This window comes from Nothobranchius furzeri, chromosome 9 (genome assembly GCF_043380555.1).
Source record: "Nothobranchius furzeri strain GRZ-AD chromosome 9, NfurGRZ-RIMD1, whole genome shotgun sequence".
In the NCBI taxonomy this organism is placed as follows: Eukaryota; Metazoa; Chordata; class Actinopteri; order Cyprinodontiformes; family Nothobranchiidae; genus Nothobranchius; species Nothobranchius furzeri.
The window spans coordinates 45,122,049-45,149,229 of NC_091749.1; the positions used below are offsets into that span (position 1 = coordinate 45,122,049).

At 42.4% G+C, this 27,181-nt stretch overlaps 1 protein-coding gene across 3 annotated transcripts; it reads right to left on the reverse strand.

Moving 5' to 3' along the window:
• Window positions 1-349: 349 nt before the first annotated feature.
• On the reverse strand, window positions 350-25,859 carry cln6a (CLN6 transmembrane ER protein a). 3 transcript variants are annotated; one of them, XM_070554889.1, is made up of 8 exons: window positions 25,645-25,850; window positions 22,568-22,686; window positions 22,385-22,483; window positions 18,181-18,380; window positions 13,459-13,647; window positions 7,053-7,108; window positions 2,899-3,021; window positions 350-894 (listed from the first exon to the last, which is right to left on the reverse strand). In XM_070554889.1, the coding sequence occupies exons 4-8, from the start codon at window positions 18,355-18,357 to the stop codon at window positions 624-626; spliced, it is 816 nt and encodes a 271-aa protein (XP_070410990.1). In that variant the 5' UTR covers window positions 18,358-18,380; window positions 22,385-22,483; window positions 22,568-22,686; window positions 25,645-25,850; the 3' UTR covers window positions 350-623. The 3 variants fall into 3 exon arrangements, with proteins under 3 accessions (XP_070410990.1, XP_015809098.3, XP_070410991.1); XM_015953612.3 differs by lacking the exon at window positions 18,181-18,380 and having other exon boundaries at window positions 22,568-22,691; window positions 25,645-25,859; XM_070554890.1 differs by lacking the exon at window positions 18,181-18,380.
• Window positions 25,860-27,181: the final 1,322 nt, after the last annotated feature.

Here is a 27,181-nt window from a genome sequence, read left to right on the forward strand (position 1 = left end):
AGTCTTATAAGTCTTTTTACACAAAACCTAAATTAACTGTTGCCCCCATTTGAAAATAAGCGCTTTCTTGGCATCAGAATGTGTCTTTAAAATCCATGAACATGTGAAATCAAAGGTACATATCAAACAAGATTAGAAAATAGCTTTTATAGCCCCATTTGCATTAATTTTTCTTTTTTCCAGGGACCCAGTGTTCAGAAGTAGATGGGCGTGACTTAGCCTCCCTATTCTAGACTGAAAATTATCATGAGAAAGCAAAAATAACAAATAAATCACTGCAATTACCATTGTTGAACAAAGTAAATGATAGAGAAAGGGGAAATTGGCATAGATCAATAAAACGCTTTGCTGTTTGTTACTGATAACTTCTTTTAATGGACTAAGGAACATATTTGTATGGTTGGACCAGCAGAACAAGCATCTTCTATGTTTATAAAATACATATTTTAGCAAGTAAAATAAACTGTTGTTATCAACTGTTGTTTAAACACTGCTGAAAAGCATTAAAAAAAATACACTTTCCGTGCCAATAATAGCAAATGTCTCCTCTTGTTCTTGTACGAGTGTTTAGGAAAAAAAACGTACAAAAAACTCATTAAACGCTCGGTAAGCAGTGATGTCATTTAGTGGCTATTCCTGATGTGTAAAGTGTAGTAGGACCAGGGCTCGGGGACATAGAAGAGTCTGGGGTACTTGTGGCGTAGCACCGGGTCGTTCCACAGAAAGGCCACCCACAGAGTCACCAGCAGCACTGTAACACCAAAACTATAGAAAAGGAAGTGGCCATTGCTGTCGGGGCTGAGGCCTTTATAGCGTTGGAACATCACCGTGGCAACCATAGCAAAAAAAGTCAAGAGGAAGAGTTCAGTGATTTGTCCCTCTGTGACCAAATACCTTTAAGACAAAAGAAGAGAAAAAGAAAGATGTTTCATAAATTATTTTAACCACAGACAGACTAGAAAAGAATGGTGTTTTTATTCATAGGCAAGCTAAATAAATATTCCAAATAGACCCAAAAACTAATACTACAGACAAGGATTAAATTATTGGTAGCTCTGTCAAACAAAGACTGAGGTAAAGGTTTCTGACACCAAGCAGCATACCTAACCTCACTCCAAGTTGCCTTTAGTCCTGTAGACCTTAAACATCTGAATCATCAGGTGCCTTGAGACGGTCGTCCAGCCTTTTTCTTTAGGATGCTACTCTGTAGTTAGCTTTCAAAACTTTAGTGAGGTACATCATGGACATGAATACATAGACGCCCCATTGGGCACTAAAGCATAACAATGTTGCCACTATATTGGATGGGTCTCCTCACTCTCCAAAGTCAATGCAGAGTGGGCAACTGCCTGCTTTAGTGCAGCCTATGGTTACAACAACCTGCGTACTATTAAAAACAGATCACGTGGGATTACTAGTGACTTTTCTTGCCTATCTGATAACATTTTTTATTTAATTCTCTTATTTTTATTTTGTGTAGTTATATTTATATTTTAATTATCATGTGACATCATGTGTCTGATTTTGTGAAAAGGCTTGATAAAATGTGTTTCTTAATTGGGTAATCACCTTTCACATTAGAAATGAATGCACTGGGGTCAAATGGAGACCCATCTAAGATGGCAGCTGGCCACTGCAGCAGCTCCAATAGAATGATAAATGACCCGCACTTGTATAGCGCCTCTCAGAGTAAGGACTCCAAAGCGCTTTACACTAAAGTGTATCATTCATCCATTCACACACACATTCACACACTGATGGTGATGAGCTATGATGTAGCCACAGCTGCCCTGGGGCGCGCTGACAGAGGCGAGGCTGCCGAGCACAGGCGCCACCGGTCCCTCCGACCACCACCAGCAGGCAAGGTGGGTTAAGTGTCTTGCCCAAAGACACAACAGCAGAATTCTCTGTCCGTTGTTACTGGACAACCCGCTCATCCTGTTGAGCTACTGCCGCCCAAGTGTCAGTCCACGGGGCGTCTACGTGTACAGTATGTCTGTGAGGTACACACCCTGATACCAAACAGCACTGTGACTACATCCATGACACTGATTACAGGACAAACTTTAGTTTAACGTCTATGGTCACATTAAGCTTTGAGTGAATGTTTTGGGTTGAAGCAGGTTGTAGTGGGCCGGTATGGACCGGTACCAGATCATTAACAATTTTATCCATGTCGATAAATTTCTGATTTTCTCAAAAATGACCTGTCACCAAAATCTTAATGATTCTAAATCCAACAAAAATGAATACTGGGATTATAGGATTACTGAGGTCATACCAAAGTAAAAGTCTACTGAATATGTACAGATTATAAACATGTTCTTAAATAATTATTACAGAACATACTCGTGATAAAAGTTCATTTATCCATAGCTAGACGGTTCTTTGTAAATAGCTTTAGGCTCTGTGGACGACTCCACACAAACTCTGTATTGGCTGCATATCCAAAATTAGGGATGCACAGATATGATACTGGTATCAGTATCAGTAAAAGTTAACCGATACCAATGCAGTTGCCTGAAAGTGGATTCACTGTAACTTGTCATTTCTGATCACCTAATATTTTAGTTTTGTGATCATTTCTATTAATATATTTTATTTTTTATCCACCTCACAGTCTTTTCCTGTTGAAAGCAGATAAGAAAATAAAACTTGTATTCCAATTCATTGCATTTTTGTGTGTGTGTGTGTGTTAGAAGTATCGGTATCGGCGATTACTCAGATCCAAGCATTAGTATCGTATTGTTTGGAAAAAAGTGGCATTGGTGCATCCCTACCCAAAATCCTTTCACTCATCATTGCATGCAAAACAAGTGAAAATACAATAAAATAAATATGCTGCCATTATTATACTCTGGGTGTGCTTTTTTAGGGAAAAAACCTGAACTGACTGACCAGTAGTAAAGGGCACTGGGTCCCAGCAGCAACCATCCAGAAACAGGCATTTTCCTCTGCTCCTCTGAGCTGGAGAAGCAGCCACTGAAGTAGATGAACAGAATGATGAAGAAGGGAATGTACCTAGGAAAAATATTAAATAAGCGCATTAGAAAGCATACACCGGTGTCATTTTTATCTTTATAAGGAACAATGCAATAGGGGTCGTAAGGTTTTGCTTTGGTTTTGCTGGAACTTTGAACGTGTTTGAATACACAGAGACATGTTATCTTTGAAAATAATCACAACCTTGATGGACCCCCCCACCCCCACCCCCACCCCACCCCCCCAAGTTGGTTTCAACAAGTAAAAAATGTAATACATGTGAAATAACTTTGATAGAAACGACGACTTACTTGCAAACAAAATGTAATGTAAGTAATACTCTATGTACCTCAATTGATACAAGAAAACACCAAATGCACAAATTTCATGTAACATTTGCATTGTGTATTCTATGCATGATATAAAATGGCCGTTTCACATCTGGGCCAGCACAGACCAGACTGAGAAGCTTTTAAAGTGTTCTTATCTATGTAGCCTTGTATTTTTCCATGCTCAATCGGTCGGTTTTTCAGCCCACATAACAAGGTGATCTTCTTCAGGCTGGACGGGTCCAACACACCCACTGCCAACTGACTGGCCAGCTCAAATACATGCCTACCATTAGGGGGAGCCTCAGAGTGGTGGATAGAATCAACTAGCGGGGGCTTCCCGCATGCGCGATTCATTTTCATTCAGGATACTGATAACTAAACGTTGCCTCTGACTGAAACTGCAGCCGCTCTCCATCTCTTACTCATTGCTGTAAGGAGAGCAGACACATGCTCACGGCCACCTTTGGGAGACACCACAGACTTTTTTGCACATCTTTTGTCCCGACCCACGTGCTCAGAGATGTCCCTGTTCCTGAGAAATGTGTAGGGACGGCAATAGCTCATGCGGTAGAGCAGGTTGTCCAGTAATCTGAAGGTTGCAGGTTTGATCCCAGCTCTGACCAGAGAATGCTGCTGTTGTGTCCTTGGGCAAGACACTTAACCCACCTCGCCTGCAGGTGGTGGTCAGAAGGACCGGTGGCGCCAGTGTTCAGAAAGCCTCGCCTCTGTCAGTGCGCCCCAGGGCAGCTGTAGCTACATCATGGCTCATCCCCACCAGCGTGTGACAATGACTGATTGTTTTGTGAGGTGCTTTGGGGGGTTGTAGAACCCTAAGAAGGTGCTACAGAAATACAGGCCATTTCCCATTTACTGGTGCAGGACCCAGACCGATGCCACCCAGCCCGGTCCATGTTGGTCCTTATGTGAAACGGTCACAACATAGGCCTGTCTAGCAAACACACTATCAGTCCAAGGGGATTCCCACTGAAAACGTGTGCATTTTCCTACAGCTTTGCTACTTAGTGGCAATATGCTTTCATCTGCATATATTCACAAACTGTTTTTAAAGAATCTTAAACTTATCTTTCTCAAACCTGCAGCACGTTTAACAATTGACAACGTTAAACACAACGATTTTACCAAACCCATAACTTTTCCCAAAAAAAGGTTTTTATCAGACAATTTATGGCCTTCAGCAGGAATACTTTAGCATGGATTCTTAAGCCAAACATGATCAAAGTACAAGTGGCATATTAGCACGTACTACAGAACAAAAAACACTTAATTACTTGTATACAAATGCCAGTTCCCCTAACATCAACCGTTCAAAGTGAGCCTATGCTGACATTGGAATAACTTTAAAACATAGCTTACATTTTTCAACTTTCATTCATGATCTCAGTGATTTCAGCGTTGTTGTCTCCAACAGTGTTTACATGTATGCAACAGTATTCTTTATCTGTAATTTAATCATTCATCGTGATTCTTTTTCTTAGGTCAACGTGGTCTGGCAGACATCTTCTCATTCGAGAGGAAACTATAAAACTCTCAGAAACGTTATAAACCTGCAGGTTTAAATGGAATACCACACCTGACATCAGGGGTCCAAACAGGATCATCTTGACATTTTTAAGAATTTCCCAGTAAAACGAAGTGTAATGAAATCAGTTTATCTCAAATCTTTGCTCTTACAGGTTCAACTCTAGAGAATGTTGCTTCTACATCTTCTATCTCTTTCTTATCCGTGTTTTCCCTTTTGTTTCAGATGCTGTAGCTCATGACAGAGGGAATTTCTTTCTTTTTTAAAAGGGAGCGAGTACCCAAATGACATAATTTCTGAGGACAATGTCACTGAAGATGGGCTCACCCTTTAATCAGAAAAAATAGAGATGTATATTCCACACGTTCTCCAGACCGAAATGGATGACAGCTGGGTTGTTTACCACTGTTACAATTAATAAAGAGCTAAAATGATCATCATATCAGTAAACGTCAACAACAGAAATGGGACAGGGAGACTGCTGTGCAGGTTGATCAGTATGGTACACATCTTAGAGCTTAACCTGCATTTCATTAAAGGTACATTTATAGGACCAGTACATTTTAATAAAAAAAATTTGAGATAAAGAGGTCTTGTTTGCCGTACCCACTTACTGAACATTTTCTCACTTTCTATTAGAAGAATGAAGGTAACCTAATAAAAGTGTCGGCTACACACAATCTCGGAGGTATTTATTTGTTCTTTTTCTCTCTATTAGCAGAAGGAGAGTGTGTGTGCGAAGGAAGGATCCTTCATTTGTGAAAAAATGTGTCCAGAATACCAAAATATGTTCTTTCCAGAGTGAATGCCAACTCAATTATTTCCTAACTGGCTGCAGGAAACAAAGACAGCCAGGAATATTTAACTAAAGGAAGCTATGCTACATCGGGAAAATCTAAAATTGGGTTTTATGTTCTTTTTTGATCCGTAGAATATTTTAACCCCAAAATGCAAAAGAAAAAAAACCAACTAACCAAATTATTTGGATGATTCATCAAGGTTTTCTATTATTTGATAGTTGTGTAAATAAAGGCATTTGCAGATATCCACACAGACTACAGAGATGGTTCAAAGTAGGTAAGTGAAAATTATTTCCATTATTTTTTTTCTTAAATGGCTCCATTTGAAGCTTTAATGACTTCTTGTTCTTGAGCTATCTGGTCCTAAAGTCAAACTCCATGAACGAACATATACTGCCTGATGTCTACAATCACCTGACATTGACGTATTTCAGAGTTATAGTTGTTTTGGTCAAATCTTAAAAACAACAAACACAAAATATCCAGGTGACTACAAGCACACCAAAGTATTTGCATAATGCAGTTACAGGTGTATTTGTGTTAGCTAAGGTTGAGGAGCAGTGGCAATTGACTTCAAAAGTTAATCAGTAGTAGATGTGCACCCAGTTGTTACTCTGAAAGGTTCATTAAAAACCAACAAATAGCTCATGAGATGTTTTGCACATAAACAAATACTGAAATAGGCAAAAACCCGTCTTTTTCCTTTAGCATGCAATGAACATTTTACATCTTGCATGTGCATATTAAGGATTTAAGTGGATTTAATAACCTTTTTTTTTATTGGATCTCTGCTAAGGAGTAGATCTTGAATGCCTGAACATGTTCATGCTTCTATGTTGTGTGTTGTAACCAAGGAACCGGTTGTGTGTGTGTGTTTCCTGTTTGTGACTTTATGCTAATCTGCGCTGCTCCTCCTGCACCGATTTGGTCATTATTGAAATGAGGAGGATGTGGGTGTTTGCAGATCAGCACCAAGGACTGAACACTCCCACAGGCACTATTTCTCAGCTGTGCAGCTGTGACCACACGCTGAATTGTCCCCGATAGTAAATCTGCCTCTATCCCCCCCGGTCGGCCAAGACAGATGTAAAGATTAACACGTATTTTAAATTAACAACCTTTAGATGCAGATTTATATTTTCAGGTGATCACAAAAACATCTGAGTTGTCTGCTAGTGAGAAACTTGATTAGATACGAGCCGCCAAGCCCTTTTAACTAACATTTGTGTAGTTACATGCTGTTTCCAAATGCCCTTAATTAGCACGCTTGCTCTTTAACAGCATGTATACGCAACTAGACATCACCTCAATTTAAACGAGGAGTTAAACAAATAGTGGTTAACCATTTAACTCTGCATTATGTCAGGCCTTATTCATGTAATTATCACAATCACATACCACAGTAAATGTCCCAGGTGTTCATCATAATAATACAGCAGCTCAAACGAGTCGATCTGTGGAGGAAGTAACAAAACGCTCAATTAATGAGAGGAAGTCTTTCAACAGGAGCAGGTATGTTTATCTGTAGCTGCAGGGTTATGCAACACTGCCACCTGCTGTTGTGAAAACTTAAGTGGGGGTGGGAAACCAAAGATGTGAGTCTTTCAAACTGAACACCTAATTAGAAATCATTTAAATCACAAGACTTATCAGATTTCAATGAGGCAAAAACCTCAGAGAGCAGCTTGTTTGGCAGCTCCACCATCATTACAGCACACGAGTGATGGTTTTTAGAAGCTTCACTCAAACTTTATTAATGTTGAATTTAATTTTCTCAAAAAATATAGCTTTAAAAAATCCTGTTGCTTTAAACATCAAAAGGCTTCCACTATGTAGATGACTGCCTGCAAATATGCTACAGTGTGCTTGACAGTATGAAGTAAGCAAGAGGCAAAACAATACAGAAAACCTTTATAGAGTCACCTAGCAGTACATTATTTTCTGTTTCCTGCTGGGATTGTGGGAAGGTTTTTATTCTGGGAAATAAAAAGCAGGCGCGTCACTGCGTCCCTGCTGTTTCGTCATGTTTTAGGTTCATCTGCCCTCGAGTACACGGGTTTAAATAGGGACCGGAAATAAAAGCTTTTCAATCAGACATGACTCAGTCTGGAGTTTTGTTGTCAGGTCAGCTTTGATTCTCTCCACCTAATTAGGAACAACAAAAATAGAAGCAGCTGGTTTCAAATAAGGATAAAATAAATCCTGAATACTGGCCGTGTTTTGTGAGATCAGGTATTTAAAATCCATCCTAACAGACTCATAAAGATCCCAATAGACCTTTTTATATATCAGCTCCAATGTCAGTGGTAAAACATGGACCCCCGGAACTAAAGTCAAAACTTCATTCCTGAATGAGGACTTCGATTTCATAGAAGTTTGTGTTATTTTTGGAAACTGATGTATGTTAAAGGTATTGTTCACTGAAAAAAATGTTTTAATATTATCTCTGATTAAAATCGGTCACTCAGTTTATCATGTAGGCTGAACATGAAAATAGCCTCCTACACCTATCTCCTGCATTAGCTTCTGATAGAAAATAGACGGTGAAACTCTAGCATTAGAAAATCCTGACAGATCTACGTCACACTGTCACTTTACATTCATGGACTCACCATCTTGACTCAAGACAGGGAAGGCTGTTGTTGGTTTAACATCCGGGAATCAGCAGAGAATGTCTCGGCTAGTTTAAGCTAACCATTAGCATTAGCAACACCACCACACAGCGGAAGCTCCTCCTGGCCTGTGTGCTTTAGGTTCTCGTTCCTTCTTACAGAGGTAGCACTTTTAAACAACTTCTCTTTACGTAGTTTTATGTAGGGATGCACCGATGGATCGGCATTTGATCGTAATCGGCCGATAGCGCCCCTATCGGTTTTGATCGGAATTTTCAAAATAGATCAAAGCAAACCGATCAGGAAGGGTTGTCACGGTAACCAGTGTAGCGTAAACCCCAGTAAAAAAAAAAAAGTTGACAATAATAATAACCGTCTTGTTTTTTAAAAAACTATATTATCTTGGTGGGTTTACCGTGGCTGCGGTGTAGGCGCGGTGACCCTTACCAGCCACCGTATCATCGGCTGAAGTTGCCGGCGGCACATGCGCGCATTGTTTACAACAAAACTTTCTTGAAGCTAAAGCTGAAATAATGGTCAAAGGAGGAGACGGCAGCGCTCAGGACATTTATTATCCCTCAAAGAAGACAAAGTGGGAAGTACGGGCATGTTTTAAATATCTGAAGAATGCCGAGGGAGTTTATGGAAGACGGACGGCTATCCTGTTTGCAGCGCGAGCAGAAAAAGTGTCTGTGAAAGGCAGCAACGCTTCAAATCTCATGACACATCTGCGTGACCATCACCCACAACTCTACAGTCAACGCAAGGCAAGCTAACGTTGGCGTTTTAGCTAAAATGCGTGATCCGAGGCTTTGGGTTGAGGGAGAACGCAACGAGTCGCTCTATAAAGCAGCCGCAGCGCCGCTACCTGCATATAAACCGTGTCGCGGACACCGCCATGTTGAAATGACGCTATCTATGCATTACGGGGCTCCCAGGGGCAGATAAGAGTTGGTCTCTCTCCGAGAATAATTATGAATTTAACAATGATTACTGCCTGATGACATTTTCCCACATCTGCAAAGCTCACTGGAACACAAACAGAGGACAATATTTTCCTGATATAGGGTTTGTTACTCAAGTAAGGGTAAAAAAGTATCTGATTAGAAGGCTACTGGAGTACTGAGTATCATCTGGTCTAATATATTTAAAATGATGACATCAAACAGACATAAAATAAGAAGTTATGGACAAATATTGGTATTTTAAAGGCTAAAGGGGAAAAATGTAAACAAATAAATAACATAATTACAAAATAACTAATTTTAGGCTAAATTTAGACACAAACTGAGGACAATATTTCCTGACATACAGGGTTTATTTAGTTGTGTGAAAATGTAGCACGTTTAAAAAAAATACCGCGATAATACCGAAAACCGTGGTAATTTTGGTCACAATAACCGTGAGGTTAAATTTTCACACCGTGACAGCCCTAATACAGACTATTTTAGATTAGGTTACATTTCCTTTATTCCCAGATTATGTAGTTTGTAGCACTCATTATAATGTTGTCGAAAATTTCTGGCCAATCCACGTGATCGGTATCGGTGATCGGTATCGGTGATCAGCATTCTTTGATATCGGTATCGGTGATCGGCAGCAAAAAACCTGATCGGTGCATCCCTAGTTTTATGTGAGTTGGACCTTATGGAATGGTTGCATGGGGTACAGGTCATTTTATTTGTTTTGATTTTTACTGTGGTTACATAACAATGAATTCAGAAATTGGTTATTAGGAACGGATATCATGCATGTGTCTCTGTGATGAGTGATTGAGATACTACAAATGTGTTTCTTTTTTTTGTCTTCCCTTGTTTCTGTAATGCAGCACTATTTGTTATGTGACATTGTGGCTCAAAACAAAGTTCCTTTTGAAGACAATAAAGTTTACCTTACTTTACTTTACCCTATTTGTGTCACGATGTAGGAGGTGGAGATGATGGACCATGTGTGGTTGAGCTGAGCAGGAGGTAAAAATGCAGGCTTCAGTAAAAGTAAAAATGGTTTAATGGCAGGATGGGATGAACAGGAACACCAGCAAACAGCAACAATGAACTGACAAAGGACAGGGGCAAAACAGGTGGTATAAATACAGAGGGCTAATTAGGGAAACATGGGCAGGTAAACGAGGGACAGGTGAGAACAATAAAGCCCTTTTCAGACAGACATTCTGGAACATTTGCGGACAATTCAATCCGGTTTTTAACCGGAACTGTGTTTTCAGACACACCACTTTTGTACCGGAACTTGTCCTTTCGGCTGCGTTCACACAGCAGGGAAAAGTTCCAGATGTCTGACGGCGGCGGGGGGGTGGGGTGGGGGGAATCGGACTTATGTTAAGAAGAAGAAGAAGAAAATATCATTTCTATAGCGCCTCTCAAGATAAAAATCACGAGGCGCTTAAGCATAATTCTGCGCACACGAAGACGCATAAGAGACCTGGATGATGAAGCTCAATGGTTAAAGGAATCACTGAAGCGGTGTGAAGCGCTCCGTCGCGCGTCTAGGCGGTACCGTAGGAGGTGAGCTGCCGTGGTTCGCCGCATGCTACAGCAGCGGGCTATCTAGGTGCGCACAGCGTCCCCCGGTCCCCTCCTCCTCCCCCTCCCTCTTGTCCGGAACTTTACCTCACCAGTCTGAAGCAGCCACCCTGTCCGTAACAAGTCCGGAACTGTTACTAGGGGCTTCGTCCGGATAAATTCCGGAACACGTTATCCGGATGTTTGTATTCAGACAGAAAGGTCTTACGGACAGATTCCGGAACATTTCCGTTTTTCATGGCCTGTCTGAAGGGGGCTTAAGGGTAATCATGGCAGGAGAGGAACACAGTCAGGTGGGCAGGGGCAGATCGTGACAGTACCCCCCCCCCCCCCCCTTAAGGGCGGATACCAGACGCCCATAAGGCCACACGACACAGGAGACGGGGACTCGAAGACTGGACAGGAGACGGGGATTCGAAGACTGGACAGGGACTCGAAGACTGGACAGGAGACGGGGATTCGAAGACTGGACAGGGACTCGAAGACTGGACAGGAACTCGAAGACTGGACAGGAGACGGGGATTCGAAGACTGGACAGGGACTCGAAGACTGGACAGGAGACGGGGATTCGAAGACTGGACAGGGACTCGAAGACTGGACATGACAGGAACGTGACTGGACGGGGACTCGAAGACTGGGACTTGGCTGGAACTTGACTTGGCTGGACGTGGAGATTTGACTTGGCTGGACGTGGAGACTTGACTGGACGTGGAGACTTGGCTGGACAGGAGCAGGCGTGAGACCCAGGCAGAGAACTGCAGGAGCAGGCGTGGGGCCCATGCAGACAACTGCAGGAGCAGGCGTGGGGCCTGCAGGAGCAGGCGTGGGGCCCAGGCAGAGAACTGCAGGAGCAGGCGTGGGGCCCAGGCAGAGAACTGCAGGAGCAGGCGTGGGGCCCAGGCAGAGAACTGCAGGAGCAGGCGTGGGACCCAGGCAGAGAACTGCAGGAGCAGGCGTGGGACCCAGGCAGAGAACTGCTGGAGCAGGCGTGGGACCCAGCAGGGACTGCAGCAGTACGAGACCTGCAGGCATAAGCCCCACAGCGTGGACCAGGAAGTGGACGAACGGCAGGAGCGACGCCAGAAAACCAGGATCGGCGGCAGGCACTCGACAGCCGGTCAGAGCAGGTGCACGGCACGGTTCGCTGGATCTCAGGCAGAGGCTTGGGTGCAGGGAAGCAGGAGAAGAGCGGGGAGACCAGTCCTACCACCCCGGAGAACAATGGCGTGCGTAGGGGGTGTAACTCCCTTGTAGCTCCAGGATCCGCGGCTTCCATGTGAAAAACAGGACGGGGACAGAAAGCAGGAGAGGAGAAGGGCTCGACCACCACAGGAAACGGACTGGATGCACCGAAACCCACCCAGAGGCTTGACCACCCCGGAGAACAGGTAGGATGCGCACACACCCTGGGCCAGAATCTCCTTCTGCTAAAGGAAAATAAAAATAAAAAAAATCCTCCAGAGAGCAGGTGTTAGCTCACCACAGGTCCCGGTTTGGTCAGTTCATTCTGTCACAGTGTAGGAGGTGGAGACGGCGGACCATGTGTGGTTGAGCTGAGCAGGAGGTAAAAATGCAGGCTTCAGTAAAGTAAAAAAGGTTTAATGGCAGGATGGGATGAACAGGAACACCAGCAAACAGCAACAATGAACTGACAAAGGACGGGCAAAACAGGTGGTTTAAATACAGAGGGCTAATTAGGGAAACATGGGCAGGTAAACGAGGGACAGGTGAGAACAATAAGGGTAATCATGGCAGGAGAGGAACACAGTCAGGCAGGCAGGGGCAGATCGTGACAATTTGTGGAGATAAAACATCCACGCTGCAAGTCAGTGGTAGAGTTGTGGTGCGTTTATCCAATCTGGGCCAAATGTCCAAATATCAGGAAATAAGACAACAAAACCTGCCACTTGAAGCTCAGCTGTGAAGATTTTTAGGTCAGAGAAAGGGTGCACCAATATATATCTCCCCCTATTAGAGACCACTTGAAATGCATTGATTAAATGAGTAAACCACTCCTTTAAAAGACCAAGTTCAGTCATTTTTCTAGTTCTTTTGCAGTGGTCTAAATTAATACCTTGCAAGTCAATCTGTGAGGAAAATGCTAATTTGCTTTGCAACGCTGATTCTTTATCTCCACAAATAACTCCAGCATGAAGGAGTTCTGCCATGTTGTGGAGTTGCTAATGCTAACAGTTAGCTTCTACTTGCTTAGACATGCTCTACTGTTTCCTGGATGCTAAACCAACAACAGCCTTCCCCGTCGCAAGCCAAGATGAGTGGGTCCACGAATGTTAATTTTCAATATAATGTAGATCTGAATTGGGTTTTTTCTGATCCAAGTGTATCCCTGTCTATTTTCTATCAGCGGCAAATGCAGAAAATAGGGGTATAAGACTATTTTTGCATTTAGGCTGCATGTTAAACTCCGTGACTGATCATATTTCAAAAATATGAAAGTAATTTAGTCTTTAATATTGTTTGCTGGTGTTCATTATTAGCTCTGGTGGGCATCTTGCATTGGATTGAATACAAAATATAATCCGACTGGACTATCATGCACCACAGACACAACACTAAAATCCAAAATGGCAACATTTGAACACCTTAATGAATTCCATGTGAGCCCATCATGCAGCACCAGTGGGATCTTACCAGTGAAGCTGGTTTCAAGTCTTTGATGATGGGGTTTTCTCTGACTGACAGGTGGAGCTGGTAACCACTCAGGATGAGCCGGTGGTTGATGGAGTCTCCTACCAGGTGGATGCTGGCTCCCATGACAAACGTGATGATGCAGATGTAGATAGCTGTGCGAGACACGACTCTGGGGCTGCGCTCGATCAGCTGAATGGAACAGCAACACATACATTCTTCATTTAGTAACAGCTGTAACCTAAATATTTACTTAAGTTCCATCTTCGGAAATCCAGATGAACACCAGCAAAGCCTCTGAGGGTTAGTTATGTTTCAGTGATGCAGTTTTCTTTGAGTTTCACATTGATGTGTCTCCAGGCAACATCCTTGTTTTTGTCCATGAAGCTCCAGCGGCGTTTTTTCTTACTGCCAGCTGTCTAGTTCGTTATTCCAAACACACATCTGCCATAAATGTCATAAATAATACAGAAAAGACGGTTGTTTGTAGTGTAACACAATCTCACAAGGAGACTCCATCCCAAAAGAAAAGCAACTTCCTTTAGTCCTGAAATGCTGACCCCATTTTTATACGTCTCTTGGCTCTGCTGTTCTTTGTCACTGACGATGATGATAGTTAATGGTGAAAACATCCATCTAATGGATTTCTTTGTTAGTTGAACAGTTCAACATCAATTTATCTCATAAAAGATTGACTCAATACATTGTTATAAGCCAAACTCTCCAATGATTAGAGTGTGCTGGTCCAAAAACTAGAAGAAGAAGAAGAAGAAGAAGAAGAAGAAGAAGAAGAAGAAGAAGAAGAAGAAGAAGAAGAAGAAGAAGAAGAAGAAGAAGAAGAAGAAGAAGAAGAAGAAGAAGAAGAAGAAGAAGAAGAAGAAGAAGAAGAAGAAGAAGAAGAAGAAGAAGAAGAAGAAGAAGAAGAAGAAGAAGAAGAAGAAGAAGAAGAAGAAGAAGAAGAAGAAGAAGAAGAAGAAGAAGAAGAAGAAGAAGAAGAAGAAGAAGAAGAAGAAGAAGAAATGGTAAATGGCCTGTATTTGATATAGCGTCTTCTAGAGTCCTGGAACCCCCCAAGGTGCTTTACAACACAATCAGTCATTCACGCATTCACACACACATTCACACACTGGTGGGGATGAGCTACAATGTAGCCACAGCTGCCCTGGGGCGCACTGACAGAGGCGAGGCTGCCGAGCACTGGCGCCACCAGTCCCTCCGACCACCACCAGCAGGCAATGTGGGTTAAGTGTCTTGCCCAAGGACACAACGACAGCGACAGACTGAGCGGGTCTCGAACCTGCAACCTTCCGATTGCGAGGTGAGCACTTAACTCCTGAAGAAGAAGAAGAAGAAGAAGAAGAAGAAGAAGAAGAAGAAGAAGAAGAAGAAGAAGAAAGTATCATTTCTATAGCGCCTCTCAAGATAAAAATCACAAGGCGCTTCACAAAAACTAAAAATGTAAAAATATAAAAAAGAATTTAGAAAATGGTTAAAAATATATTTAAAATGAGCAAAAAATAGACAATTGTGATTACAAAAATGTTAAGAAAAGAGAGAGAGTGAATAGGAAAGAGGGAAATCAGTGGATCCTGAGGAAGGTGGAATAGGTGGGGAGAGCAGAATAAAGAGAGAGTGGTGAAGAAGGTCATACAAAAGCCAGCTTGATCAAGTGAGTCTTCAGCTGCTTTTTAAAGGAGACCACTGAGCCCACTGATCTCAGGCTCAGGGGGAGAGAGTTCCAGAGTCTGGGGGCCACAGCAGCAAATGATCTGTCACCTTTGGTCTTTAGCCTGGTGTGCTGCACAACCAGTAGGCTTTGATCACTGGACCTCAGGGACCTGCTGGGGGTGTAGGGACTAAGAAGATCACCAATGTAAGATGGTGCTTGTCCATGTAAGGCCCTATAGACCAGAACCAGGATCTTGAAATGAACCCTGAAGTTGACTGGCAGCCAGTGAAGCTGGAGGAGAAGCGGGGTGATGTGGCTGTATTTGGAGGACTTGGTCAGAAGCCGAGCACAGGCATTCTGAACCACCTGTAGACGGTTCAGGGAGGTTCTGCTCAGACACGTGAAAAGAGAGTTACAGTAGTCTAAGCGTGAGGAGATGAAGGTGTGGATAACTGTCTCAAGAAAAGAGTGGGACAGAATGGGACTCAGCTTAGCAATGTTCCTGAGATGGAAGAAGGAAGAGCGAATAGGAGAACTGACATGAGAATCCAGGTTGAGAGCTGGGTCAAAGGTCACGCCAAGATTCCTGACGGAAGGTTTGATGTGAGAAGCAAGCTGACCAAGAGAGTCTCTGACTTTGGGAACCAGCTTGTCTGGGGCACAGATGAGGATCTCAGTTTTATCTTCATTCAGCTGAAGAAAGCTCCCAGCCATCCAGGTTTTGATAGAGTCTAAGCAGGTGTGTAACAGCTGCAGCCATGGGGCTTAAAGGAGCTGTACAGTTGGATGTCATCTGCTTAAAGATGGTAGGAGATTCCTTTGAAGGAGCTCAGGATGTGCTGAAGAGCAAGCAGATAAAGGAGGAAGAGCAGATGCCCCAGCACAGAACCTTGTGGGACACCATGGGTAAGGGAGGTGGTGAAGGACCTAAACTTGGAGACGGCCACAGAAAAGGAGCGCTCAGAAAGATGAGAGGAAAACCACTCCAGAGCATTTCCTGATAGGCCTACCCAGTCTCTCAGCCTCTCCAGTAGCAGGTGATGGTCAACATCATCAAAGGCTGCCGTCAGGTCCAGCAGGACCAGAACAGAACAGTCCCCTGCATCACTGTGAGTCAGAAGGTCATTAGAGACCCTAAGAAGAGCTGTTTCAGTAGAATGAGCTCTACGAAAACCTGACTGGAAGCAATCATAGATGTTATGTTCATCAAGAGCAGCTGTGAGTTGTTTAGCCACAACCTTTCCCAAGATCTTGGAGATGAACGGAAGTTTAGAGATGGGTCTGAAGCTGCTGTGGAGAGAGGGGTCAAGACTCGGTTTTTTAAGAAGCGGGTGGATTACACCATTCTTAAAGCAGGGACCTGACCAGAAACCAGAGAAGCATTAATAATGGAGAGCACGCTGGGACTGATGGACTGAAGAGCACTTTTAAACAAAGATGAGGGTAAGATGTCGAGGGGGCATGCAGAGGTCTTCATAGAATTAACTAGTTTGGTTAACTCAGGCAAAGAAACAGAAGCAAAGCTATCTAGGATGATGGGCCTGGTTGGAGTCGGGAAAGGCAGCGATAAGGCTGAAGGAGAGATGCTAGATCTAACCTTATTAACTTTGTCCACAAAGAAAGACAGAAAGGTCTCACAGTCTGCAACGGAGTGGATGGAGGCTGTAGGAGAGGCAGGAGAGACGATGCTGCTGATGGTGTTAAACAGCACCTTGGAGTTCCCTTTGCTCTGGGACACCAGGTTGGAAAAATAGGAAACCCTAGCGTCTCTGACTGCAGAGTTAAAGGATGTCAGAAGATCCTTTAGGTGCAGCAGATGGACGTGGAGATGGGTTTTCTTCCACAAGCGCTCAATTTTTCTGCATTGGTGCTTTAGGCTGTGAATTCTGTCATTAAACCAGGGAGTAGGGTTCACTGCAGGAACTGATCTGGTTTTGACAGGACAGATGTTGTCCAGAATGGAGAGGCAGTGCTCGTTAAACTGAGAAGTTAAGGAATCTGGGTCATTATCAGAAGAACAGGGTGGATTAAATGCAGCAGAAAAATTGCTAGCTATGCTCTCATTAAGAAAACGAGAACTAACCATACGGCGAGCAGGAGGTGGGGACACAGAAACTGATAAGTTAAAGAAAATGCAATGGTGATCTGAAATATAAACGTCCTCAGGACAAACACTGTCAGCATTTAGACTCAGGGTAAAAACAAGGTCTAGAGTGTGCCCCCTGGCATGTGTGGGGCCAGAAACATGCTGGGTAAAGCCGGAGGTGTCCATGAGGCTGGAGAAATTCATGGCAATGAGATCAGAGGGATCATCAACGTGGATGTTAAAGTCACCCACAATCACCAGTCTGGACAGCTTCACAGTGGAGGATAGAAAGTCACTAAACTCCTGAAGGAAAGAACTGTTTGGATCAGGCGGACGATAGACCACAGCACAGTAGAACGGGTCCTTACGCCCGACTTTAATCAGCTGCAGTTCAAAGGAAGCAAAGCGACCAGAGGTTCTAGAGCTACATGGAAGATGGTCTCTGAAAACAACAGCTAGGCCTCCACCACGACCAGAACCCCGAGGCTGGCTAAGAAAAGAATAACCACTCGGGCAGAATTCAATCAGAGCAGAATAATCAGATGTTTGCTGCCAAACTTCAGTCAGAAACAGAAAATCCAGGTTTTTAGAGAGAATTAGATCATTGAGCAGGAAGGTCTTATTGTTAACAGAGCGGGAATTTAATAGAGCCATGCTGAGTGAGGTGGAGGAATCAGAAACTACAGAAACAGCTGGAGTTAGTGGATGTAAATTAGCAGAGTTAGATCCGCGGTGTTTATAAAAACCACTCATGGAGGGAACAGGAGGAGAAACCACTGAGGAATGAGGATAAACCAACTTAAAAAACTTGGACAGAGAAACCGTGCCGCAACGTGGCCTGGCGGGAATGCGGAAGTGGCGCTCAGGTCACCAAACAAAGGAAAAGAAGCTAGAAGATCACGCCGATGTTTACTAGATAAACCACGCTTTAAGAGAAGTCTTATTCTCACCTGGATTCCTGCTCGTTTACCTCTTTTCCTCCAACATTTTCCCGGGACTGGATAAACATCGCTGGAGGCGCCCTGGTTGGAATCATTGTTTGGCTCCAGGCCAGTGCGCCACTCAGATATACAAACAGGGAGGTACGTCCTCGGTGCATCTTGGGCGATCGTGAACGAACGGAAGGACAAAAGAGTCTGGCGATCATAGGAGATGGTAGCAGGGACACTACTGAAGAGGATCACAGACAAGAACAAGGTGGAAAAGAGGAGGTTAGTGGAGAAAAGTTTGAAAAAGTGGCTGGTGACTGCAGCTAAGCCAAGCACAGGCGCCGTCTTGTTGAACCTTAAACCTTAAACTTGTAAAGGTTAATATTTTTAATCAGGTTTCACTCCCCAGCAGCAAATGCATGCTCACGGGTCTCCTTTCTGTCTTCAGGAAGGCAATTGTTGCCCTAACAGTAGTTCACAAATCACAGCTGCTGCCATCTGCCCACATTTGATTTCATTAGATGCTTAGAATAGAATTCTTATCACAACAGAGCAGAAGGTTTGTGGCTCCTCAGTGACTTCATTACAGTCATGAAATACTCAAAAACTACCACGTAATTTTAAAATTAAGGTGCCTTTATTGCAGCAAAGAAAATAGATGTATCCATCCATCCATTTTTGCCCACTTATCCAGGGTCGGGTTGCGAGGGCAGCAGCCTAAGCAGAGAGGCCCAGACTTCCCTCTCCCTAGCCACTTGGGCCAGCTCCTCAGGGGGAATCCCAAAGCATTCCCTGGCCTGCCGAGAGACATAGTCCCTCCAACATGGGTCTTCCTTTTGGTCTCCTCCTGCTTGGACGTGCCCAGAAAACCTCACCAAGGAGGCGTCTAGGAGGCATCTTAACTAGATGCCCGAGCCACCTCAACTGGCTCCTCTCGATGTGGAGGAGGAGTGGGTCTACTCCGATCCCCTCCAGGATGACCGAGCTTCTCACCCTATCTCTAAGGGAGAGCACAGTCACCCTGTGGAGAAAGCTCATTTTGGCTGCTTGTATCCGTGATCTCGTTCTTTCAGTCACTACCCAAAGCTCGTGGCATATATGCTGATGATTGCCAGCTGTATGTCGCAGTGGACAAACCAAATGCTTCCTCCATGCTTTTGATGTGTTTGACCATGGTGAAGGACTGGTTAGCTACAAATTTTTGCTGCTCAACGCAGCTAAAACTGAGACAATGTTATTTGATCTGTGTAATGTCTCCCATGTCCATCTTTCACAGAACTTTCCTGATCGTGTGACTAGCCTTGGGGTCAAACTGGATACTGGTCTCTCAGTGGTTTCTCAAATAAACGCTGTGGTAAAATTGTACTTCTTCCAGTTGCGTCAACTATCACGCCTGAAACCTATACTGAAGAGGATACACTTAGAATCAGTGATCCATGCGTTTTTAACCTCCCACCTTGACTATGCCAACGCTCTCCTAATCAGCAACCTTGTCTCGGCCCTGAATCGCCTTCAGATTGTTCAGAATGCTGCTGCCAGGTTTCTAACAAGCACCAGCCATCGTAGTCATATTACCCCCTCTCCTTGCACAGCTTCACTGGCTTCCCGTTGCTTTTAGAGTTCTTTTAAAGGTTCTGATTTTCACATTTGTGGGGGGGGGGGGGGCCCCTACTCTTTGGAATACACTTCCACTGTTGGTTAGACAGGCTCCAGGCCTCTTTTAAATCTAGTTTGAAAATGCATTTTTATGATTTGGCCTTTGGGATTTTATGGCCATGTCTGATTGTTTTTATTTGTTGATCTTATTGTTTGTTTTATCAGTTTTTACTTTGTTGTGTTGCTATGTATTTATGGGAAGCATTTTGGTCAGCTCTCATGCTATGTGTAAACGAGCTTTACAAAAGAACCGATATGGCATGGCATGACCATAGGTGAGAGAGTAGGAACGTAGATTGACAAGTAAATTGAGAGCTTTGCCTTCCGGCTCAGCTTCACCACGATAGATCGGTACAATGCCCGCATCACTGCAGATGCAGCACCAACCTGTCAATGTCACACTTCATCACACTCATGAACAAGGCCCCGAGATACTTAAAACTCTTCATTATAATTAAAAACATTTTAATTATTGCTGCAAAGATGTCAACAAATACTAAAAACCAGCATTTATTTGAACCTTTTTGAAAGTTGACAGTCTTTCATTCTACATCATTTTACAATTAAAGGTTGAGGTTTTCTTTAACCTTTGAATGTTTCCTCTAAATTTGTGCCAACAAAAACTAATTGTGCTTGTTTTGAAAATCAAGAAAAAAATAATAAATGTTTGTAAGAAATTGCATGAAGTTTGACCTTAAAAGGACTGAGAAAGGGCAATTTAATATAGTGTAGAGAAGGCTGCATCATACTTTAGTAGAGGTTTACAAAATAACTGATTGACTGTTTACAGGATATTTACAAGAATTTATTTCCTACAGTTTGCAGAAAACTCCCATCAAGCACAAAGTATGGAGCTATCTCTCGAAAGCTGGGAGTGCAGTTTTTTTGGAGGGCCTGCAAAGTAAAGATAAAGCAGGGATGTAGCAAATCCGGTCAGAGAAATCCTGCTAATGTGTAGTCTCACCTTGAGTGAGCCTCAGAAACCTGAGGGACAGCAAGGGGCAAAAGAAGCACATCAACTAAACCTGCATGCGCTTCTTATTTTTTATCATTTAAACTGGATTCTCAACTTTATCATTTATGTCTAAGCTTAAACATCATTTTTACAAATGATCCAAATGTACTATTCCTTTAGGCTTTATAGTTTGGTTTTATAATGCTTGTATGAATGTAATCTGTCACTTAAATGAATAAGGGTCTTTGTAATGAAGTAGTCTCTTATGTGGCTCAAAACGGACTTAACTGTGAAGAAAAAAAATACAGGGAAGAAGAGATGATACAAATATTAAACCCTAAAAATCTAAATACCAGAAAGAAACATAGCAAATATGAAATTGTCTTTGGTACGTTCTTTCTGTGTTTGGCTTCTAATTCCATTTTTGTTTCTTTTTTAAAACACATGAAAGGTTTCTCTTTACCTTGCTGACAGTTTAGTTTGCCGACTGCAAAACATCCTCAGAGCTGACGCTGATGGTGGCGTCACTTCCTACTCTGTTTATCCACAGGCAGCAGAGGACGTTGTCGCCCTCTGCTGCCCGCTCTCCCCTCTCCGATGATGCAGTCCCATGCACGATCCAATGAGTAAACTCCATCGTCTCTGTTCATGTTCCCACATCCACGTCTCCTCATCTCTATAGCTTCTTTTATCCATCTTTTGTATTTCTGTTGTTCAGTGTTTATGATCCTTGTGTTGTCCCAGTCCATTATATGGTTTTCTCTTATGCAGTGATCTGTTACGGCTGACTTCTTTACTGTACTTTCTGCTTCTTGTTTTGCTGCTCTTGTGTGTTTTCGACTCGTTTCTCTCTCGCACTCCTTTCTATGTTCTATTGTTCGTGTGTTGAGTTGGCGTCCGGTTTCTCCTATGTGTGTTTTATTGCAGAGTTTACATGGGATTTTGTAAATGACTCCACATTTATATCCAGCTAGTATTTTGTCTTTTGGGTGCACTAGTCTGTTTCTAACTGTTGTGTGTGGTTTTGTTGGTGTGTTTATGCTGTGTTTTTTCATTGTTGCTCTTAACACACGAACAATAGAACATAGAAAGGAGTATAAGAAAGAAACAAGTCGAAAACACACAAGTGCAGCAAAACAAGAAGCAGAAAGTACAATAAAGAAATCGGCCGTAACAGATCACTGCACAAGAGAAAACCATGTAATGGACTGGGACAACACAAGGATCATAAACACCGAACAACAGAAATACAAAAGATGGATAAAAGAAGCTATAGAGATAAGGAGACGTGGATGTGGGAACATGAACAGAGACGATGGAGTTTACTCATTGGACCGCGCATGGGACTGCATCATCAGAGAGGGGAGAGCGGGCAGCAGAGGGCGACAACGTCCTCTGCTGCCCGCGGATAAACGGAGTAGGAAGTGACACCATCAGCGTCAGCTCTGAGGATGTTTTGCAGTCGGCAAACAAAACGTTAGCAAGGTAAAGAGAAACCCTTCCTGTGTTTTAAAAAAGAATCAAAAATGGAATTAAATATGAAACTGGATGACTTTGATTTGTTTTTACATTTTTATCACGTGCATAACTAAAAAGGTCTGCTGGGAATTAATGGTAAGGTCTGCGTCACTTACCTTGAGCATTAGGAAGGGTGTGATGACGTTGTACGCCATGTGGAAATAGTCTCCGGCACTGGGTTTGTTCAGAGGAAACCACTCCAGAGGAAGGACAATCTAACAAGTTTGATACACAAAATGTTGTTCATCGATCCCTAGACTCAGGTGTTTAACTGTCCAAACACATGTGAGCTCCGTTACCATGACGATGGGCCTTCCGAAGTCCAGTATCCAGTTCTGAAGAGTCAGACAGAACCAGAGGTCAAAGTGGAAGTGTTGCTTCTTCTTCTTCTGCGGTACATTTTCCTTTGAAACACGTGCTGTGCTGTCAGAAAACAATTACAATGATGACTAATTATAACAATGAAACTAGATGATCAAAAGAGGCGGAGATTTTAACAGAATACACACTGATGTTTACTGAAGCTGAGACTGCAAGCTAAAGCACATAAGTGCTTTTATTGTTAACACAACACCAAACACAAGCATGTCTCTTTGACAGGGGGAGAAAGTACATACTCTGTTTTCAACAAAAAGAGCAAAATTGCATTTCAAGTTTGAAAAGTATCACAGTTTATAATGATAGGTCTGCACCAATTTTGCAGTTTTTGCCTTATTTATAATCCAAACACAACCTTGATAAGATAATAATAATAATAATGCATTGAACTTATATGGCGTTTTTCTAGACACCCAAAGACGCTTCCACACACTCTCACATTCGCACACTGCTAGTGATGGTAAGCTACTTGTAGCCACAGCCGCCCTGGGGAGGTCTGACAGAGGCGAGGTTGCCATTTGGCGCCGTCGGCCCCTGACCACCACTAACACAGGCAAGTTGGGTGAAGTGTCTTGCCCAAGGACACAACAGCAGGTTACCCCTGGCGGGAGCTGGAATCGATCCCATGACCCTCCGATCATGAGGCAACCCGCTCTACCACCTGAGCTACTGCTGTCCCAAGATGATGATGATGCACCATCTGTGGATTTTATGAAACTTTCAACTTGTTTATTTTCAACTTCTGGTGACTTATTCATTTTTTTATTTTTTATTTTGTAGAACAATTAAATTCCTCACGGTTCTGTCATCACAAAGACAGAACTGAGCTGATTCTGGATGACTCGCCTTTGGGTTCTTAAAGTTTGATCATCAGCTGCTTGTCAACAAGGGCAGAACTGATGTGGGTCACTGGCGATGCGGTTAGGGCGTCTCCAGGTCTGCCTGAAAAACGGCTGCAATGCTGAACAATCCAAACTTTTCGAACCATAAAACTCAAATGAGAACACTGCAGATAAAATTTATTATAAATCTAGTCACAAAGAACAGCTTAGATCTTAGATTTATGGTATTTACTTTTTTTTCTGACTATAATATACTTTATTGTTTTTATTTTATTTCAATCTCAGGTTCAATCTGTATTTGGGGCCGGACACAGTACAGAAACAGCCACGTTGATGGTGCTGAATGATGTCTTTATGGCCATAGACCAGGGTACAGCTGTAGTGTTGCTGTTGTTGGATTTAATGGCTGCATTCGACACAGTTGACCATGATATCCTCCTTGATCGTTTGGAGCACTGGGTGGGCTCTTCAATGGCTGAGATCATATCTTCAGGGAAGGAGGTTCTGTGTTATGGTAGGTGAAGCCTCGTCTCCCTGGGAGGACCAGTGTTGGGGGGAACAACAAGGATCGGTCCTGGGGCCACTCTGTTTTGCACTTTATTTACTCCCTTTGGGGGAAGTCTTTGTCATGGTGTTAAGTTTTATCTATATGTGGATGACTGCCAAACTTACTTCCCTTTATGCCAGAAGACGGGAGGCTAACCTCAGAGTTACTGAATTACTGTATAGTACTCATGCTATTAGTTAGCATTTAAAAATAAAGCTTTCTTTTTGCAGCATATTGTATTGTTTAATCATCACTTTCCAGGAGATTTTTTTTGTTTGTTTTGTTTTTGTTTGAAACTGTTGTTGAATCTGTTTCAGGAAGTAGGTTTAGCAGACGTCTGCTTCATTAGGCCACAGATCAAGTTCAGACAGCTGATCTGAATCCCTAAACTTGTTGAGGAGGAGTTACAATGTATTTGTTTACATTCAGAGTGACCTCATGCATATTATGGATTCTTTAGCACAGCATTTTTAGCAAATAAGCTGTTTTCTCTACAGCTCTTCTGGGTGCTGCTGTGTACTGTATAATTAGATCCATGTGCAACATGTCATTGAGTCTTGTGATTTGACTGATGCAAGTGTTTTACAATACAAAGACCATAGTGTGAATAATCAACCCTACAACCCAAATCAATTCATATTGAAGCAATTTACCTAAAAGGTCTTATAGAAATCTATTACTGGGTGGTTTTCCAAATATGTTATGCTTTGTTTTGTTTTCAATTAATAAAGATCATAATATAGTATAGTAAAACTTCAGCCCTTATATATACTCAAATAAATAGTTGATGCTTTATTTCAAATAAGTCAAATTAAGGCACTTTTCCATGAATCCAGAAAGCAGGAAAATGTCCACATGGCTGCAGGAACAGAGCTATGCCAAAGCAATAAGACCCAGGCCACATTTGTGTTTAGACTACAGAGACAATGGGGACAGACTCAGGGGACAGTGCTGTATGCCGTCTGTCCTGAATGAGTATGAGTTAATCCTTCATCTGGTCCACTGAAAACATGCAGATGACTCATTTGTTTGTCATTTGGGACATTATGAAATTGAAGCTTGTCTACAGCTCTAATACTGATTATTAGAGGTCTATGGAAAGCAAAAGGACCGATCTGACAGCTGATCTACGGGTTTTAGCTCTAGATGAGGATAGTCAATCACACAAGCACGATTTTTTAAATTAATTGGGATTTTCAACAGACGCAATCTTATTAGAATCTCAGAGTTCCAACACAGTAATACAAGGCTGCTTTTAGGCTAAACACCTGCTAGTGACGTATATTACGAATTAGGTGGGCACAGTTATTACAGATCTTGCAGCCAGGTAGATCTTAACTTGTCAGCTAAAGCTTGCAAAGTGAACCTGTTCTGCACATATCAGAACACTAAAGCCCAAATTACAACATGCTCCATTATAGTTGCATGATTGCATCCCTTCACTACAGTTTCACTAGGAAGGATAAGACCTCCACTTGGTTCGTCTTGATCACTTTTAGTGAAAAGCGTTTCAGTCCGAGGACTGGAGATAAGTACAGAAGAGTAAACAACCTGAAGTATAACCAGTAAATGAATGAAAACAACGTGGTTTCATCTTATGAGTACAAACCTGTGTGACTCCCTGCCTCTGCGCCATCGTACGTCCTGCATAGTTTGGCGTAAGCTGTTCTTGTCCACGTAACAAAGCTCTAACTAACCATTCCGTGGTTCAAACTCTCGGGGATCAACGGTTTGAAGAGGAAATAGCCAGATGCTATTGGGAGGAAAAAAGCGAGTTCACGTCCTTGTTTTCCTTTTTGGTTCCACCTCTTTGAAAATCCCACCAATAGGACGCCAGAACGAAAGTGATTTGTTTGGGGCTATTTCAACCCTGATTTTAGACTTGCAGGCAAAGACTTACTACAAAGGTTTGCTTTTTGACCGTATGCGGATCTTTCAGATGTCAGGAATTCACAAAAACTGCCATTTGAATCCATATTCTCACTATGACTCGTGGAAATAGAAGATTTAATCAAAGCAGATTAAGGATATTCCAGTGATGCCTACTTAATAATGGGTAATTTTGGGAAGTTAAAAAAATGAAAACAAGCTTTACTTTGCTGACGAAAACATTTAATTAACTAAATCTAATTCAGCTGTTAATAAATACAGTTCCAGCATTGCTCAGGTGTCACCACATAGTATGCAACACAAAATAGATTTTGCCAGACCAGGATACAGAATCTATCTAAGTGTGTGTGTGTGTGTGTGTGTGTGTGTGTGTGTGTGTGTGTGTGTGTGTGTGTGTGTGTGTGTGTGTGTGTGTGTGTCACCGGGAGGTACAAGTTTCACACAGAAAAAAAATATTTGAATGTGTTTTCTTTTTTCATTTTAGTCTACTTGATTTTTTATTTATTTAATTATTTATTCATTTGTTTGTTTGTTTATTTATTTATTTATTTATTTATTTTGCTCATACGAAGTTAATCTTACTTAGTGAATTCCAGGTCCAGACAAAAATTTCTGAGTAGCTTTTATGCGACTGGAATCAGACTTTTACCTCCTCGTTCTAATTAGTGGGAGCAATTAATCCATGAGACTGTTAAATAGTTAGTGCATGTTGTCACCAATGAATAGTTAGTGCATGTTGTCACCAATGACTCTGCTGTGTGCATTTTGTCTCTAAGTATCTGCACTAAAACATTTGTGTCTCTAAGGAGCAGAAGAGCTGACTTGTTTTAATCAGATTTACTTAACATACTTCAGCTCATACAGCATTTATTATTCATTTAAGAGCATTTATTATTAAAGATGAGACTCAGACTTTAATCACCTCGCTTGTAGCTGAACACGAATCTTGTTCAGAATTTCAGCTTTCAAGCAGAAGTTACTAAGAATGAAGTTTTCATCCACCTGCCCGAGGCTCTCGGCTGGAGGAGCTGTGTGAGACATGAGTGTAGTTAATTAAAGATGAATGAATGAGTAAGAAGAAAGCATAAAAGAACAAATCTGGACTTGTGTGTACTTTAAATTAAATGATGGACAAAATCATTGTGACATTTCATCTGCATAGTAATTATTCTGAGAGAATATTCCTTCTTGGTCACAAGTTGATGAAATTTCATATGTGGCATGGAGGTCGCATCCAGCTTGGGCTAACACTAGTA